The sequence below is a fragment of the Pseudorca crassidens genome, chromosome 3 (genome assembly GCF_039906515.1).
Source record: "Pseudorca crassidens isolate mPseCra1 chromosome 3, mPseCra1.hap1, whole genome shotgun sequence".
NCBI lineage: Eukaryota > Metazoa > Chordata > Mammalia > Artiodactyla > Delphinidae > Pseudorca > Pseudorca crassidens.
In genome coordinates this window covers 165,588,337-165,606,127 of record NC_090298.1, presented here as the reverse complement: position 1 = coordinate 165,606,127, position 17,791 = coordinate 165,588,337, and the positions used below count along the sequence as shown (strand labels likewise).

Genomic DNA, 17,791 nt, shown 5'->3' with positions numbered 1-17,791 from the left:
ATTCTCCAGGCCCTGGTAGGGCCCAGGTAGCTGTATTTTTTTTCACACCCTCCCCACTTAGGAAGTTTAAGAAGCATTTCCCCCCAGCTTTAGTAAGGTATAATTGACAAATAAAAATTGCATATGTTTAAGGTGTACAATGCAATGATTTGACTTATGTATACATTGTGAAATGATTCCTACAATCAAGCTAATTAACACATCTATCACCTCAGTTAGTTACCATTTCTTGTGTGTAGTGAGAACATTACTGTCTTAGCAAATTTCAAAAATACAATACAATTTTATTAACTATAATCACTATGCTGTACTTTAGATTCTCAAAACTTATACATCTTATAATTGAAAGCTTGAATCTTTTGAGCAACATATCCTCCTTTCCCTCATCCCCCAGCCCCAGGGAACCACCATCCTACTCTGTGCTTCTGTGAGTTTGATTTTTTTAGATTTTACATGTAAATGAAATCATACAGTATTTGTCTTTCTGTTTCTGGCTTACTTCAATTAGCATGATGTCCTCCAGGCTCATCCATATTGTTGCAAGTGGCAGGATTTCCTTTTTTATGGCCGAATAATATTCCCTGTGTGTGTATGTTTATGTGCGTATGATGTTTTCTTTATTCATTTATCCATTGACAAACACTTAGGTTGTTTCCATATCTTGCCTACTGTGAGTAATGATGCAATAAACATGAGAGTGCAGATATTCTTTAGGATACTGATTTCATTTCCTTTGGATATACACCCAGAAGTGGGATTGATGGATCATATGATAGTTTTATTTTTACTCCTTTGAGGAACCTCCATACTGTTTTCCATAATGGAAACTTCCTAACATTGTATTATATATTTACTTTTATGGCCTGTCTCCCCCACTAGAATGTAAGATCTCTGAGGGTAGGAATAAAATAGAGTGTTCAATAAGTATTTTGAGAGGTTGGAATTACTTTTTAATAAGCTTATTGAAGTAAAATGTATATACCACAAAATTTTGACCCATTTTAAAATGTAGAGGGCTTCCCTGGTGGCGCAGTGGTTGAGAGTCCGCCTGCCGATGCAGGGGACACAGGTTCGTGCCCCGGTCCGGGAAGATCCCACATGCCACGGAGCGGCTGGGCCCGTGAGCCATGGCCGCTGAGCCTGCGCGTCCGGAGCCTGTGCTCCGCAATGGGAGAGGCCACAACAGTGAGAGGCCCGCGTACTGCAAAAGAAAAAAAAAAGTAGAAATCAATGTTTTCTTAGTAAATTTGCCAAGTTGTGCAATTATCATCACAATCCAGTTATAGAATATTTCTGTCACTCCAATAAGAATCCTCATGCCTGTTTCCAGTTAATCCCCATTCCTACCTTCAACCCCAGGCAACCACCAATCTACTTTCTGTCTCTATAGGCTTGCTTCTTATGGATATTTCATATAATGGACCATACAATTTATGATATTTTGTGTCTGACTTCTTTCACTTAGCGTAATTATTTTGAGTTTCATGGTAAGTTTATGTTTGGCTTTCTAAGAGACTACCAAACTGTTTTCCAGAGTGGCAGTACCATTTTGCATTTGAGGTTGGGATTATGAACATACCATTTTACAGATGATGAAACCAGATTAGACTTGTCAGATGATTTGCCAAAAGTCTACTTGGGTTGTCAAGTGTTGGATTTGAGATTCAAATCTGTTTTTTGTTTTGGGTTTTTTTTTAATATAAATTTATTTACTTATTTTTTTAATTTTCGGCTGCATTGGGTCTTCGTTGCTGCACGCAGGCTTTCTCTAGCTGCAGCAAGCGGGGGCTGCTCTTCGTTGCGGTGTGCAGGCTTCTCATTGCAATGGCTTCTCTTGTTGCGGAGCATGAGCTCTAGGTGTGCGGGCTTCAGTAGTTGTGGCACATGGGCTTGGTTGCTCCGCGGCATATGGGATCTTCCCAGACCACAGCTCGAACCCATGTCCCCTGCATTGGCAGGCAGATTCTTAACCACTGTGCCACCAGGGAAGCCCTTTCGGTTTTTGTTTTAACTTTAGAGTATGCACTCTTGAAACTAACCCCACAAATGCCGCCGACAATGAGTCACACGTACCCAAATTCACTTCCCTTTCGTGACAGATTTAACTATTCTCAGACAAGACATTTAGGGAAAGGTGGTGGATGTCGGATGTCTGACTTCGGGGAAGTGCATTTGCTTTGTAGACAAATGAGAAAGATGGCCAGAATGTGAGGATGGGGAGATGGATTAGAATCCCTTTGAAGATGACTAATGAAATGATAGGTCCAAGCGACAGTCCACGGGTGATCAAACCATTAGGGGACAGTCGGATGGGGAATTTACAAACACAGGATCAGGCTGATGGCATGTGAACCCCTTGATCGGTCTTAGTCCTCAGTAAAAGAGAGAGACAGCCAGACATCATGTCCTCCTGGTGAGTTTCCAGCACCACCTAGAAAGAATTGAATATCTTTCAATTCTTGAATTTGGGGACAAAGGAACCTGTTAAATGACATAAGGGGATGCCATCAGCCAGTACCAAATTATGGGAAACTGCAGTGTGTCCGTGCAGGTTCATCAGCAGTAACGAATGTGGGCTGCCCTGGTGGCGCAGGGGTTAAGAATCCACCTGCCAATGCAGGGGACACAGGTTCGAGCCCTGGTCCGGGAAGATCCCACATGCTGAGGAGCAGCTAAGCCCGTGCGCCACAACTACTGAGTCTGCGGTCTAGAGCCCGCGAGCCACAACTACTGAAGCCCGTGTGCCTAGAGCCTGTGCTCCGCAACAAGAGAAGCCACCGCAATGAGAAGCCCGCGCACCGCAACGAAGAGGAGCCCCCGCTCACCACAACTAGAGTAAAGCCTGCGCACAGCAACGAAGACCCAATGCAGCCAAAAATTAATTAATTAATTAATTTTAAAAAATAAAGTGGAGAAACTTGGCAGGTACTTCCAAGGGATCAGTTAGCATTGCTAGTGGTGGAACTAATTGAGAAAGACGCATCACTTCCTTGGTATTTCTGCCAAAATTGCATAACCTGAATTTAATCATGAGGAAACATCAGACAAACCCATGTTGAAGGACATTCTACCAAATTACTGACCTATATTTTTCCAAAATGTCAAGGTCATGAAAGACAAAGAAAGGTTCAGAAACTGCTCTGATTGAAGGAAACTAAAAAGACAACTGAATGCAAAAAGTGAGCTGGGAGTTTCTTCTGCTATAAAGGTCGGTAATGGGACAATTGGTGAAATCTGATTAAGGTTTGTAGATTTGCTGATTATGATAATTTTACTGAGGTTATATAAGAGAATGTCTTGTCCTTAGGAAACACAGTGAAGTATTTAGGTAGATGTATGTGTGAATAGATAGATACATAAACAGACAGAAAGGCAGGAGCCTGGACTGCGGGTAAGTGGGCATCGTCCTTCTTACCCAGGATCAATTTTCTCTGAAACGCTTATATATGAGAGAGAAATTAATTTCTCTTATTTAAGGTACGAATATTTCGTGTTTTCTGTCATTAACAGCAGAATATCATTGATATCATTATTAAAAGAAATAGTCCAAAAATCATAAAGTGATGTACGGAAGCTACAATGTCATTCACAATGATAGTAGTGGAAGACGGGAATTTTTGTTGAAATGGCAACATCACGCCAAGTGAGTTCAGCTGCTCAGATGCTGCAGAAACTACAGATATGGAATCTAGAATTGTGCAGTCAGCACTGTAGCCAATGGCCACATGTGGCCAGTTACACTGAAATTAATTAAAGTTAAAATTCAGCTTCACACTGGCCACATTTCACGTGCTAAATGGCCACAGAAAGTTCTACTAGACAGCACTGCTCTAGATTAAGGAGTCTAGAATGTTTCTCAGAATATGGTCCCAAGATGATGCTTTTTCTTTTTTTAAAAAAAATATTTATTTATTATTCATTTTGGCTGTGCCGGGTCTTAGTTGCGGCACATGGGATCTTCACTGTGGCACGCAGGATCTTCTGGTTGCGGCATGCATGTGGGATCCAGTTCCCCAAGCAGGGATCGAACTTGGGCTCCCTGCATTGGGAGCTCGGAGTCTTACCCACTGGACCACCAGGGAAGTCCCAAGATGATGCTTTTTCTAATCACTGGCAGGGCTTGATGAAAAACATGCATCACTAGGGTCACTCCAGACCTATTTAATCAGAATCTCTGACTGGGGAGCGTAAGAATCTGCATGTTAACAGGTTCTTCCAGGCGATTCTGATGCTCCCTAATAGCCAACAGCCTCTGTAGGGAAAAAGGAGGTGAAAGTCATCTTGCATCCCTACAGGTTGGTCCATTCCATTCTAGGCTCTGAGATTTGAGAGATATTAGCAAATCAGTTCTTCAGACGGCCATACTGAGGAGAACGAGATGTGATTTGGTCTTCAATCAAGGACTGCCTGAAAAAAAGAAAAAGGAAAAAGAAAAAAAGGGAATTCCCTGGCGGTCCAGTGGCTAGGACTCCATGCTACCACTGCAGGGGGCCCAGGTTCGATCCCTGGTTGGGGAACTAAGATCCACAAGCTGAGTGGTGCAGCCCAATAAAAGGACTGCCTGGGTTCAAATCCAGACCCCTCCACTCACATGCTCCGCGACCTTGGGCACATTACTTGACCTCTCTGTGCCTCAGTTTCTTTCTCTGTCAGAGTGCCTATAATAATGCCTTCCCTTCAGAATACAGTACCCCAAAACTGTTGCTTCTCCTATTTTATTTTCTTCACAGCACTTAACATTCACCCATTTGCTTTGGCTTTCATTCATTCAACATTTATTGAGCACCTACTGTGAGCTGGCTACTGCTCTGAGCACTGAGGCCATTCAGAGAGCAAGACAGACAAAAACTCCTGCTGTCTGGCATTTAGAATGGGACTGGCATTCTTAAGGGGAAATAGAAAATAAACAAGACAGGTACTTCCCTGGCGGTCCAGTGGTTAAGACTCTGCGCTTCCAATGCGGGGGGCATGGGTTTGATCCCTGGTTGGGGAACTAAGGTCCCACATGCCGCGCAGCATGGCCAAAAATATAATAATAATAAAATGAACAAGATAAAGAAGCGAAATGTGTTGCGTATGAGCGAGTAGCAAGGGAGGCAGATAGGATTAAAAAAATTGTGTTCATGGCCAGAGGCCCCACCCAGCGTGTGATATTTGAATACAGACTTGAAGGAGGAGAGAAGAGTCACAAAGATGTCTGCAGGAAGATCATTCCCAACAGAAGGAACAGCAGGTGCTAAGGTCCTTTGGTGGGAACGTGCCAAGTACTAAGAAAGATGCTAGAGATGGTGGTGAACAGGATGCAGTCCTATCTGCAAGGTGTTCATATTTTAATTAGGAAAATAATTAAATAAAAAAGGGACTTCCCTGGGGGTCCAGTGGTTAAGACTCTGTGCTTTCAATGCAAGGGACGCAGGTTCGATCCCTGGTCGGGGAACTAAGATCCCACATGTCGTGTGGTGCAGCCAAAAAAAAAAAGTAAATATTTTAATTAGGGAGAAGTAGACCGATGTGTATTACACCGCCAGGTGGTAAGAAGGTGAGGGGCTAGAGAGAGGGAAGAAGGTGGTCAGGGCAGGCTTCTCTGAGGAGATGGCATCTGAGCGGATGCCTGAAGGAGCAGGTGAAGGAAGCATGTGGGTGTTTGCGGGAAATTGATTGACCCTGGCCTGGCCTGTGCTTCTTCCTCCTCCCAATCCCAGCGAGGGCTCAGGTTTCCAGAGGTTGTCTTTGAATTGCTGGAGGAAGGGGAATTCCGATGGGGGGTGTGGGTCTCAACTTCTGGCCACCGTCTGCCCCACTCCTCGCTTCAGCTGGCTGCCCCAGCTTTGCGTTGGTGTTGCTGGGCGGAGCTTCAGCCTGAGGGCCTGGGTTCCCCATCAAAGCTCCAGATCTATCTTCAAAGGAGCCGCTGGGCCCTGTGCCTGTGGGCAAAGGAGGGAGGGTCACTCTGGAGCCGAGCTAGGGACCCACCTTTCAGCTGCACCCCAGCTGGGCATATCCTGGATCCTGCTGTTGCTGGTGGAGGCTGGCAGCCCACACTCCTCACTCCTTCCATGGCAAAGAGGGGTTTGAGGATCTTTTCTCTGACCCAGTGGTGGAGCTGGCAGGATCTAGAGTCAGCCCGCCTGAGTTCAAATCCAGACAGGCACTGGCCCAACCGGCTGTGTGACCCTGAGCAGCTCACTTAACTTCTCTGAACCCACATCTCCATAAAAGCAGTTTATAGTAACTCCAGCCTCCTGAGGATTCTGTCTTCCTGCCTGAAAAGTGCTTGAGGAGGGTGGGCCATTCCTTTCAGGAACACTGTGCTTTAGAGCGGTATCTGGGCCTTTGTCTCCCAAGACCATCTCTCTAGCTCCCCAGGAGGGATGTGTACTGGGGATGAAGAAGCAGGGGTGGGGCCCCACCGCCTGCCAGGCTCTCTCTTTGAAGGATAGCATGGAGGTCCTGGGCCTAATTAATCACTGGGAGGGGCCAGATAACTGCCCTAGGGAGAAAGTCAGTGTTGACCCTGTTTTCTCAGAAGCCACTGCAATCCTGTCTCTGGCTGGGCCAGGGCTGGGGGCACCGAGGAAAGACTGGCAAAGGATGAATTGTCTGAGCAGTAGCCACCCTCCCCTGTCCCATCCACCCCCAGCCACAGGATGCTAATGGGGGAACTGCCACCTTAAGCCTAAAAAGACAACAACCACCAGAAAGAGACATTGAACCGTTTATTGGCCTGGGCCTGGGTCTCAGGCACGAGGGGCATCCGGGGAGCTGTATGAGGGGAGACAAGCCCCCGACTGGCTCCTTGCCCCCCCAGAGATCCCCTCTCCCAGCCTTTGCAGTCATGAGAAATCACTTTGAGGCGTGAAGTTTCCTTCCCCCAGGTGAGCTGCACCCCAGCTCTCAAGTGGGGACATAAGCAAGGAATTACAAAGGAGTCTGTGCGGGGACCAGATCCCTCTTTGGTAGCTTCAACACAGACGTGGGGAGACAAAATAGCATCGATTCTGGGGAAACAGGGTGAGCAGAAGGGATCACAGACATCACACACACACACACACACACACACACACACAGACACTGACAGACACACATAAATATACATTTGTACCGCAATGTCCCTTCCATCTGTCCACAGAACTTAACAAAGTCCTTCTGAAGCGGGCAACAGGAGGGCATCCCACAATTGTCCTCGGCACCCCTACCCCCATGCTCCGTTCAATACAACCTGAAAGGAGGCACAGCGGGCTCAAGGCTGCCCTGCCTTATGAGATCTGGTACCTCGGCTGGGTCTGGAGGTGAGAGAGTTTGGGGGTGGTTGTTTTTTGGGGGTCTGGGGCCCTGTACCAACAGCTCCCCTAGAACTTTCTCCAATTCCACCCTGCCCCACTGGGAGGCCCAGAGCCCTCTTCAGGCCCCCAGACCGGTTTTTCCAGCCCTGGGTGATTCCTCTGTGCCCCGAATAGTGCAATTGGCCAATGAGGTCTGAGAATGGGGGTTAGTTCCCCACCGCCACGTGCTTTCCTGGCATCTCACTCACAAGAGTCAGAAGAAAGGGAAGAAGTTGCCAAAGTGGCAGCTGGTGAAATTTGGGGAAGCTGTGGATTTGAGCCCGGGAACTGTTAGCCAGGGCCGCCCAGAACGGTCAGGGAGGAGGTCTCCAGCCCCTCAGGACAGTGGTTCTAGGGAAGTGGAACCACAAGAGAAGGTGGCAAGGGGGCTAAACTCAGAGAGGGAAGTCAGGCACAGGACGGAGGCTCAGACTGCCCCTGCGCTGTGCTCCTCTCGAGCACCTGCCTGCTGTCACCTGGGCTCTTTCCAGGTCTGCCCCCCACCCGGCCCTCCCCACGATCCAGTTCTGAAGAGGTCACTCCAGCCACCTCGCTGGCCTCCAGGACCCGGCTGCAGTTGTGCCATCCACCTGGTCAGTGCCTCAGTCAGCCAGCCCAGGTGTGAAATATCGTCAGCATCACCCAGGTCTGTGGAATGGGGGCATCTTGCTTGGCAGCCCCATGTCTCTGTCCCAGGGCACCCGGTGCCTCTCCATGGAGCCCTCTGCTGTGGTGGCCTGGTTGTCAGCCCACTTGCCCCTCAGACCATCGTGTTGCCCTCCAGATACGTGGGTGATGTGGGCATGTGTGTGCCCCTCTCCAGGGAGCTGGAGCTGCGGAGAGGCAGGAGGCGGTGGCCCGGGGTCCCATCTCGCCCCCCTTGCACCCCTGCTGCCCGCCGCCAGCACTGCAGCGGCCGTAATACCTCCCGCCTCAGGTCCCGGCTGCGCCATGTGTAGATGACAGGGTTGAGCAGTGAGTTGAGGGTGGCAAAGGCAAAGAAGTAATGGGCCTGGTAGAGGACAGGGCAGGCCCGGACAGGACAGGCATAGTCCAGGAGGAGGATGCTAAAGGCGGGCAGCCAGCAGAAGATGAAGACGCCCAGCACGATGGTGACCGTCTTGAGCAGGGCCAGTGTCTGCGGGCCAGCCACATCGGCCTGGCTGGAGCGGACCACACAGTAGATGCGGATGTACAGGGCTACGATGGCTGACAAGATGACCGAGAAGATGGTCACCACGCAGAGGACGTAGGGCTTGGCGTAGAGCGGCAGGACGGTGGAGCAGGCCTCCAGGTGGCCCAGGCAGTTCCAGCCAAGGATGGGCAGGCCGCCGAGAACCAGCGAGATGAGCCACGAGGCCGCGATGAGCAGCAGCATGCGGCAGCTCTTGTCGCTGCCGTAGAGCTTGACCTTGGCGATGGCCACGTGCCGCTCGATGGCGATGGCCAGGAGGCTGAAGACAGAGGCAGAGAGCGTGATGAAAGCGGAGCCCTCACGGGCGAACCACTGCACGGGTGTCAGCCCCAGTGTGACAGAGCCCGAGAGCAAAGTGTTGGCTATGAAGGCCACGCCCGCCAGCAGGTCTGAGGCAGCCAGGTTGCCCAGGAACAGGTACATGGCCGAGTGGAACTTGCTGTTGCGGGCGACCGCGATAAGCACCAGCAGGTTTTCCACCACGATGGCGCAACAGAGGATGACGATGAGGGCTGAGGCCACCTGGCGGGAGGGCGTCTCCGTCGTGTCCAGATTCTCCTTGGTGTAATTATAGTGTTCCTTGACCTTGCTGGGGCTTAGGTACTCTGAGTACACGTTGCCCATGGTGGGGCTTAGTAGCCGGCTGGGGCCATGGGGCTGTCAGAGCTGCAGAGAGAAAAGATAGACAGACGGGTCAGTGCCGTGGCTGCTGCCTGGGCTGACTCTGGACGGCTGTGGTTCAAGTCCCAACTCTGTCACGTGAAGTCAGAATTATCATCATCTCTGCTTTACAAATGGGAAACCGGAGAGCTCAATTCACTTTCCCAAAGCCTCAAAGCTAGTCAGTGGCCAGAGCCTCAGAGACCCACTTCAAAGCCTCTATAACCTCTAGGCTACAGTGTCCTTCAGAGGAACAGAAGCTCCCCCAAAGGGCATGAAAGACACAAAATGGACTTCCGGAAGCCTTACCCACCTACCCGGAGAGGGAGTCTTCGCCAGGACCTGGAGGGATTGTCTCATTTCTTGAAAACACTGGAGCCTCAGGCCTCATGCCGCCTGCCAACCTGGGTCAGTGAGATGCTCTCGCTGATAGCACCATCCACCCACTGCCCTGGATTTCAGGCTGGGTCTAAGCCTAGAGGCCATACGTGTTCCCAAGATAAGGTCTTGGGGAGACACCTGAGGTTTGAGCACCACAGAGGTCACGTCATTTTCAAGGACTCAGACCCTGCAGGTAATCCAAGGTTCAACCCCGCTCCACCTCTGACACGCTGTGGGATATTGTGCCAAGTCACTCAACACTTGACCTCTAAGTCTCAATGGCCTCATCTGTGCAGTGGGGAGAAGAAAGCCCACTTCAGAGGGGTGATGGGAAAATCCCGTTGAACGATACACGAGGCACCCTTAGCATACAACAGGCACTCAATAACTATTAGCTAATATTATTAGCTTCCCTCTTCCTGCCACACCCACAGCTAGGGACTAGGTGCTCTCCTCCCAATCTTTTGGTAAGGGATGTTGAGTGAGCCAACCAGGCAAGATTCCCAACAGCCTGATCTCATCAGCACCATCTAGCCCTGCCCTGGGACAGAGGGTCCTAGCGTGGTGGGCAGGGCGCTGGCACCCCCCTCCCCAGCCAAGATGAAATCCAGATGGAACAAACAGGGTTGAGTCCCGGCTCCTCAGTCACATCCGGTGCAGGGAGGCTGGGAGGGGGTGATGGGATGGGGGAGCCACAGGAGACCCGTCTGGGAGGTCCTGGCTGGGAGGATGGGGCAGCTGTGCGAAGCCATGTGAGTGGTGAGGGGGCGTGAAGCCCTGGGGGGAGGGGGGAACGGTATTCGCTTTCATGAAAGCCTGAGTCACCCCTCTCTCAAGGAAAACTGAGCCGTGGGGGGAAGGGGCGGGAAGATGCTCGTGGGCAGAGAGGGTGAGAGGCCGACTTCATGGCCTCCCCCCAGCTTGGTAGTTGGGGGGCGGGGTCTCAGAGGAGCTGGTGCAGTGACTGCCTTTCACGAGGGGCACAGGGGAGCCAGGAGGAAGCTCCAGACCAGCCTTTAGTTCAATGCGGGGGGGCCGTGGGAAGAGACCTCCCCAGGTCCCTGGAAACACGCCTAGCAAGGACCACGTGCACGCCAGGAGTGCCAGGAGCACCGTTCCAGAAAAGGCTGGTTAGGCCGGTTCCCAGTGAGCCTGGGAGTGATGAGGGGCTTCCGGGGTCGTCCAGCCATCTCAGTCCCGGACACCCCCTCAGAGGGGGTGCCCTGGCTCCTGGCCCGATAGAGACAGCTGCTCCCCCTGGGCGAAGGGACATCCGTCCTAGTTTGGGAACAGAGAAGGGCTTGTGCACATCCCCAGGGACTGTCGCCCCGCCCAGATCGCCACACAGAGGCTCCTTGTTCCCCTGCCGGACGAGCCCCGGTCGCCCCGATGCCCTCTGCCCATTGCAGCCGGCTTGGCCCAGGTCTGGGCCTTACCAGACCGGCCGTCGGGCCAGAAACAGCCCGCGCCCTGATTGGCTCGTTTTCAATTCCAGGGCATTGAGCAATTCGCCTATTGGCCTGAGCTTTCCATCCTCGACATTCGATTGGCCCAGTTGGGGGCGCTCTATGGCTAGCACTACTGATCTGGTCCTTTACAGGCGGTTGGAGCTCACTTCTTTCCAGGACATTATTAAGACTGTGTGGATGTCCCCGGGGAGAGTTTGAACCACGGCCTGACCGCTGGGTCACCCCGACCAGACGCCCCCAGGCTGCCCTGGCCTACTGCCCCTCCTGGGGATCATAATTGAGAATCAAGGACCCATCGCAGGTCTGGGAAGCACACTTGCTGGTGGGCTAGAAGCCCAGGGTGTGTCCCAAGGCCGCCCCCTCTGCCGCCGCTCAGACCCCTCTCTTGTCTGGCAGCCAAGAGAAAGATTTATGGCCGCTTCCTAGGGAAATAAGAAATGGTTTCAGGACTTCCCTGGTGGCGCAGTGGTTAAGAATCCGCCTGCCAATGCAGGGGACACAGGTTTGAGCCCTGGTCCAGGAAGATCCCACATGCCGTGGAGCGACTAAGCCCGTGCGCCACAACTACTGAGCCTGCGCTCTAGAACCCGCGAGACACAACTACTGAGCCCGTGTGCCACAACTACTGAAGCCCGTGTACCTAGAGCCCGTGCTCCCCAACAAGAGAAGCCACCGCAATGAGAAGCCTGCGCACCGCAACGAAGAGTAGCCCCGCTCGCCGCAACTAGAGAAAGCCCGCGCGCAGCATCAAAGACCCAACGCAGCCAAAAATTAAATAAATAAATAAATTTATTTAAAAAAAAAGAAAGAAAGAAATGGTTTCAGCCCTCGTACCCCAGGGACTGACCAAAATGTCTGTCTTCTTCCCTGAGGGGAAGATCCTCACTTTGGGCAGCCTCAGGAGGGGTGGTTCATTAGAGAAGGGGAATCTGAGGCCCACAGTGCCTCCGTCTTCTCCACTAGGACCTTGCTTAAGGCAGGTTCATGCTTCCCAGAAAGAGGAAGCAGGGTCTGGAGGTTGGGGCTGGCACAGTCACCCCCAGGCCTTTCCTGCTTCCCCTCCCTGTGTCAGGCTCCCAGGCCTGGCTAACACAGGGCCTGACTCCCTCCCAGAAGACGTCCCTGGGCTCAGCACTGGGGAATGGCCGGGCCTGAAATGGAGCAAGGGGGACAAGTGACAGGGTTTGGAGGGAAGGGAAGCGAGACAGACCAAGACTGTTCAGGGGGAGATTAGGAGAGTAGAAGGCAAGAGGAAGCCTCAGTGGCTTCCAGGAGACCCTCCCCCAAGTTCCATGGAGGAAGACCCTGTGGTTACTGTTCCCCTGGGCACTCACTGGTCCCATGCCCCATGCCCTAGGGCAGCCCCCTAGGCTTGGTTTCCCCTCAGTTGCCCTCTACACTGCCAGTCTCCATGCAGCATCCAGGGGGAGCTTTAAATTTATAGCTCCAATATGTCACTCCTCAGCTCCAGATTCTTCCATGGCTCCCCACTACCTAAAATGGCCTGGCCCCTGCCCACCTTGCCTCCTCCCACTCTCCCCCAGGGTCAGTCCACTGCAACCACACTGGCCTCTGACGTGTCAGCCCCGTTCTTACCTCAGAGCTTTTGCCTCTGCTGTTACTCCACCTGACATGGCCTTCCCACAAAGCCCATCTTTCAGGTTTCTGTTTGGCGGCCTCCTCTAACCACCAGGCTATCCTAGCCGCCTTCCCTAGGCCCTTTCTACCTCAGCATCTTTTTATTATATTCACAGCACTTGCCAATTTCAGCAATAATGATTGTATTTCTTGTTTTCTGTCTGTTTCCAGGGTAGAATGTGTGTCAGAGGACAGCAACTAAGTCTGTTTTCACTCCCTGGAATGATGCCTGGCATACAGAAAGCGCTCAGAAAACATGTAGGATGGATGGATGGATGGATGGATGGATGCGTGGGTGGATGGATGACCAAACGAACGAGGCCCCAGTGGGCCCCCGAGGGCGGAGGCTCCTAAACTCTGCCCAGGCCCAAACAACAGCAAGGGAGGCTGGAGACGCCCCTGGTCCGCTGGGAGGCCACCCCCACCAGGCGAAGCCCAGCTGGGCGTCTCCGTGGAGACGGCGCCACGACCCGACCCCGCCCTCGGGCTGCAGTCTCGGCCTCCTTATCTGGCGGTGGAATGCACGGTATCCACACTCGCTGCCTCTGGGGCCGCGCCTCCTCTCTCCCGCGACAGCCACACGCGGGTGACCCACACATCTCCAAGTGGGGGTGGGGAGCTCCTCTGCGTCCAGCCAGGGGCCCAGCCTCGATATTCCCAGAGGACTGGGGAGAGGTGGGGACAGATCCCAGCAGCAGCTGCACCGCGAATGCCGCACGCGTGTCGCACCACGCGGGGGACCGTGGGCTCAGCGCGTGGCGCCCGGAGCGTCCGATTAGGGCACAGTCGGGAGAGGGGATGGAAATCCCCGGGTGAGTCAACTCGTGCCAGAGGAGTGGGCGAGGTTCCCACGCTTGGCTGGGCCCGGAACCACGCGGGGTCCGCGCCACGGGTGCCTTCACCCACGCCCCATCCCCGGGTCCCAGGGGAAAGAAGAGACGCCGGAGCCACGTAGTCAGGTTCAGTTTCCTTCCAGAACAAAGCCACGACCCCGCGGGGGGACTGGAAGAGCCGAACAACTCGGGGAAACTGAGGCAGAGGACCAGATGTGGAGGAGGTGGGCAACTGCCTTCCTCTGGGGCCCCGCCCCTTGGCCTGGAGGTACTGCGGTGCGCGGCACCTTTCGCCTTCGCCCAGCCGGAGTCAGCAAAGAGGGGAGTCCTCCCCTCCCCCATACACACTCCCCAAACCCCCGGTCCGGGGGCACGCCATCCAGCCTCCCAGTCTCTGGCCGAAAGCGCTCGGATTCCGCCTTCTCCTCGGGGCCAACTTCCTGCCGCTGGAGAAGGCGGGAGCTCAGTCTGGGGGTTCGCGGCTGAGGCAGTGGGGCCTCTTGGGGTCGTGGAGAGGGCGCACGATGACCACTCTCTCGGTGCAGCAGGAGCACGGGAGGCGCGTGAGCGCCCGCGACGCCCCCGACCCCTGGCCGGCGCCCCTAGCTCCGATCCCGCGACCTCCGGGGACCAGGGCCCGCCCTTTCTGCTTCCCCCTCGCCACGCACGCTCACCTGGCTAGGCCGACCCGGGTCCTTGCCCTGGCCGGAGGGGCTTTGGCGTCTGCGTCCCCGGGACGGCCGCGGCTAGGGCTGGGACTGCCCGCCGGGCTCCTCTGCGTCCCGGGGCTGGGGACCGGGGACGTAGGGGGACCGGGAGAGGCGCCGCCTCGGCCCCCACTTGCCCCGCCCTATCTCCGCCTCCTTTCCGGCGGCAGCAGCAATGAATTCCAGATGTGGCCTGCCCAGCGGGGCGCGCGCGAGGGCGGGCGGGGAGGAGGCGGGCGGGGAGGAGGCGCGCGGGGTCCCTTTGTCCGCACCCCCACCTCCAGCCCTGCGCCTCCCAGCCCCCACCCGTGAGAAGCGGTCGGCGCATGACGTCACGCAGCCCCGTGCTGTCCAGTCGCTCCTGGCCAGGTGACCTCAACCTGAAACGACTGTCTTGCATTGCAGATGTACTCTTGGCCCATCCCTGGGAGCCTGGAATTGGAGGAGCACATGGAATCCCCTTTATTTACTCAGCGAGGAGCCACGAAGCACCTACTAAGTGTCAACACAACAAATAGGCATTAAGTGCCCACTGTGTATTCATTCAACAAATAAGCAAGTTCCTACTATGTGCCAGGCCCTGCCTCAAAGAATGGATTGGTTTTTGCCTTGATAAGGCCCCAGAATTCAGGCGCTGGCCCCTCTGCCCTAGAAGACTGGGAGCACCCAGAAGCTTCCACTGCCTCTGTCAGTCGATTGCTCTCGCTGTGGTTGACCAGCAGGCCCAGGCTGAGTCCTGCCTTTCAAGTTTTGAGGCCCAATCTTCTATCCACTTCTTTTTTTTTTTTTTTTGCCGTGGCACGAGGGATCTTAGTTCCCCGACTGGGATGGAAACCGTGCCCCCTGCAATGGAAGCGTGGAGTCTTAACCACTGGACCACCAGGGAAGTCCTATCCAGTTCTTTAGTTTCCCTCTTTTCCTCATTCAGCTTTTCCTGGGCATATCTGGGTGCCTGGCTGCAGAGATGAAGCACACCTTCATTTACTGACGCGTGTGTGTGAAATCAGTGACTAGACAACACGCCCCTCACTCCTTCAACAAATGTTTTTGGTGTACCTGCTGGGCACAGCGGTGAACAGAACAGGAAAAAAAGCCCTTGCCTTCATGGAACTTATGTTCAGGAGGGTACTATTTGTGAAGATGAATACATAATCTGCTTATATGTTTACTTACTTATATGTTTACTTACCACATACCGTAAGCACCTGCTATGTGCCAGATACCGTACTAAAAGGCTGGAGATAGATCAGGAAACAAAACAGATAAAACTCCCTGTTCCGATGGAGTTGATGTTCTATTGTATGTGCTCAGAATATCCAGAATATTGCAAGAAGAAACTGATAAATTTCCTGGGCGAGGAACTGAAAGATAGGGGACAGGGGACAGGAGGGAGGTAGCTTTCACTCTGTGAACGCTTTTGTACCTTTTGACTTTTGTAACATGTGGCCTATTCCAACAATAAATTAAATTGAAAGGTAGACTGCTTGATACCCAGACAGTGCAAGAAAAAGGAGGGAGAGGGTATTATCTATCTTCTCTCTCTCTATCTTTTTTTTTTTTTGCGGCACCACGTGGCTTGTGGGATCTTAGTTCCCCAACCAGGGATTGAACCTGGGCCCTCAGCAGTGAAAGCGTGGAGTCCTAACCACTGGACCACCAGGGAATTCCCTATATGTATATAATACTTCAGTGAAGAGTGTTGAAAAGCAAAATGACAAAAAAGTGTATCTGCACTGCCATGTTCATTGCAGCATTATTCACAATAGCCAAGGTATGGAACCTAAGTGTCTGTCAACAGATAAATGGATGAAGATGTGAGATAGATATATATATATATATATATATATATATACATACACACACACAATGAAATATTATTCAGCCATGAGAAAGGAAGTCCTGTCATTTTCAACAACATGGATGAAACTTGAGGGCCTTATGCTAAGTGAAAAAAGCCAGACAGAGAAAAACAAATACCACATGGTATCACTTTTATGTGGAATTAAAAAAGACAAAGTCAAACTTACAGAAACAGAGAGTAGGAAAAGTGGTTACTGGGGCTGTGGTGGGTGGGGAAATAGAGAGAGATTAGTAAAAGGGTGCAAACTTTCAGTTATAATAAGGTCTGGGGATCTAATTTACAGCATGGTGACTACAGTTGGTAATACTGTATCAAACAATTGCAACTTCTGAGAGAGTAGAACTTAAATGCTCTCACATCCACAATAAAAAGATAAATATGTGAGGTAAAGGATGTGTTCATTAACTAGATGGGGGGGACTCCTTTCACAATGTATACCTATATCCAATCACCTGGATGTACACTTTAAATATCTTACAATGTTACATGCCAGGGATACCTCAGAAAAACTGAAAATTTACAAAAAAATTGTGGATGCTTAAATCCCAGACAATGCAACCCATTAAAAAAAAAGGGAGAAGTTCAGCACACTCTTCTGTATGCATACTGCACTCCATAAGCAGTGTTGAACAGCAAAACTTTGAAAAAGGAAATTAAAGTTGATCCGTTTATGCCTATTAAAAAGTAAAATGGAGTAGTCTTGATATGAAACTGTGTTCAACATGTTAAGATGAAAAAAGCGCCATGTAAACCAGTTGCTTGTTTGCCTGCCTGCATTTCTGGATATATTTATAAGGGCTGTATAAATACACACACATTTGCCTGTGGACCTACAGGCCATCTCCAGGAGAAGGGCACAAGACACGGTCACAGCGGTTACCCCCAGGGAGGGGGACGGGGAGGGTGGCAGGGGAACAGGTGAGAGGGGACCAGACTTTTCATGGTGTACCCTGGGGGTGGGGGGGGACTGTTTGAAATTTTTAGCTCATATTACCAATTCAAAAAATTTACAAAGACATGAAAAATCAAATCGAAGGTAACAAATCACCAGACTTCTAATGTAAAATTGTTCCTGTAATAATAATAATAACAAATAGTATCAATAAGATAAATAAACAATAACATTGCTAATAAACATCTACGCTATTATTCAACGTGTCGCTATGAAATAAATTTATATTAAGAGTAAACATATTGGGGGCTTCCCTGGTGGCGCAGTGGTTGAGAGTCCGCCTGCCGATGCAGGGGACACGGGTTCATGCCCCGGTTCGGGCAGATCCCACATGCCGCGGAGCGGCTGTGCCCGTGAGCCATGGCCGCTGAGCCTGCGCGTCCGGAGCCTGTGCTCCGCAACGGGAGAGGCCACAACAGTGAGAGGCCCACGTACCGTCGGTGCAAAAAAAAAAAAAAAAAAAGAATAAACATATTTAAGTTATGAATAAGGAAATGAATATTAATCAATATATTAATGTTACATACAGGTATACAGCATATATATTTATATAATGCAACATAGAATGCTCTGTGCCAGCTCTGGTGATACCTCGTTGGTTTCTGCCAACCAAAACTGACAGTGCGTTGGAGGAGACCGAAGAAACCAGACCGTTCTAACACAGGGTAGCAGGGCTTTGATGCAAAGATAGGAAAAGCCAGAGAGTGAATTCACTCCTTTTCCTGAGCCAGATTTCAGTGTCCACTTAGCTCCGGGCCAGATCTTGGGGTCCA

The 17,791-nt window shown here is 51.7% G+C and overlaps 1 protein-coding gene across 1 annotated transcript; it reads right to left on the bottom strand.

Annotated features, from left to right (window-relative positions):
* Window positions 1-6,703: 6,703 nt before the first annotated feature.
* Window positions 6,704-14,411, bottom strand: S1PR2 (sphingosine-1-phosphate receptor 2). Its single transcript, XM_067733824.1, has 2 exons — window positions 14,173-14,411; window positions 6,704-9,183 (listed from the first exon to the last, which is right to left on the bottom strand). Exon 2 carries the CDS (start codon window positions 9,139-9,141, stop codon window positions 8,083-8,085), a length of 1,059 nt encoding a protein of 352 aa, XP_067589925.1. The 5' UTR covers window positions 9,142-9,183; window positions 14,173-14,411; the 3' UTR covers window positions 6,704-8,082.
* Between the last annotated feature and the right edge of the window lie 3,380 nt (window positions 14,412-17,791).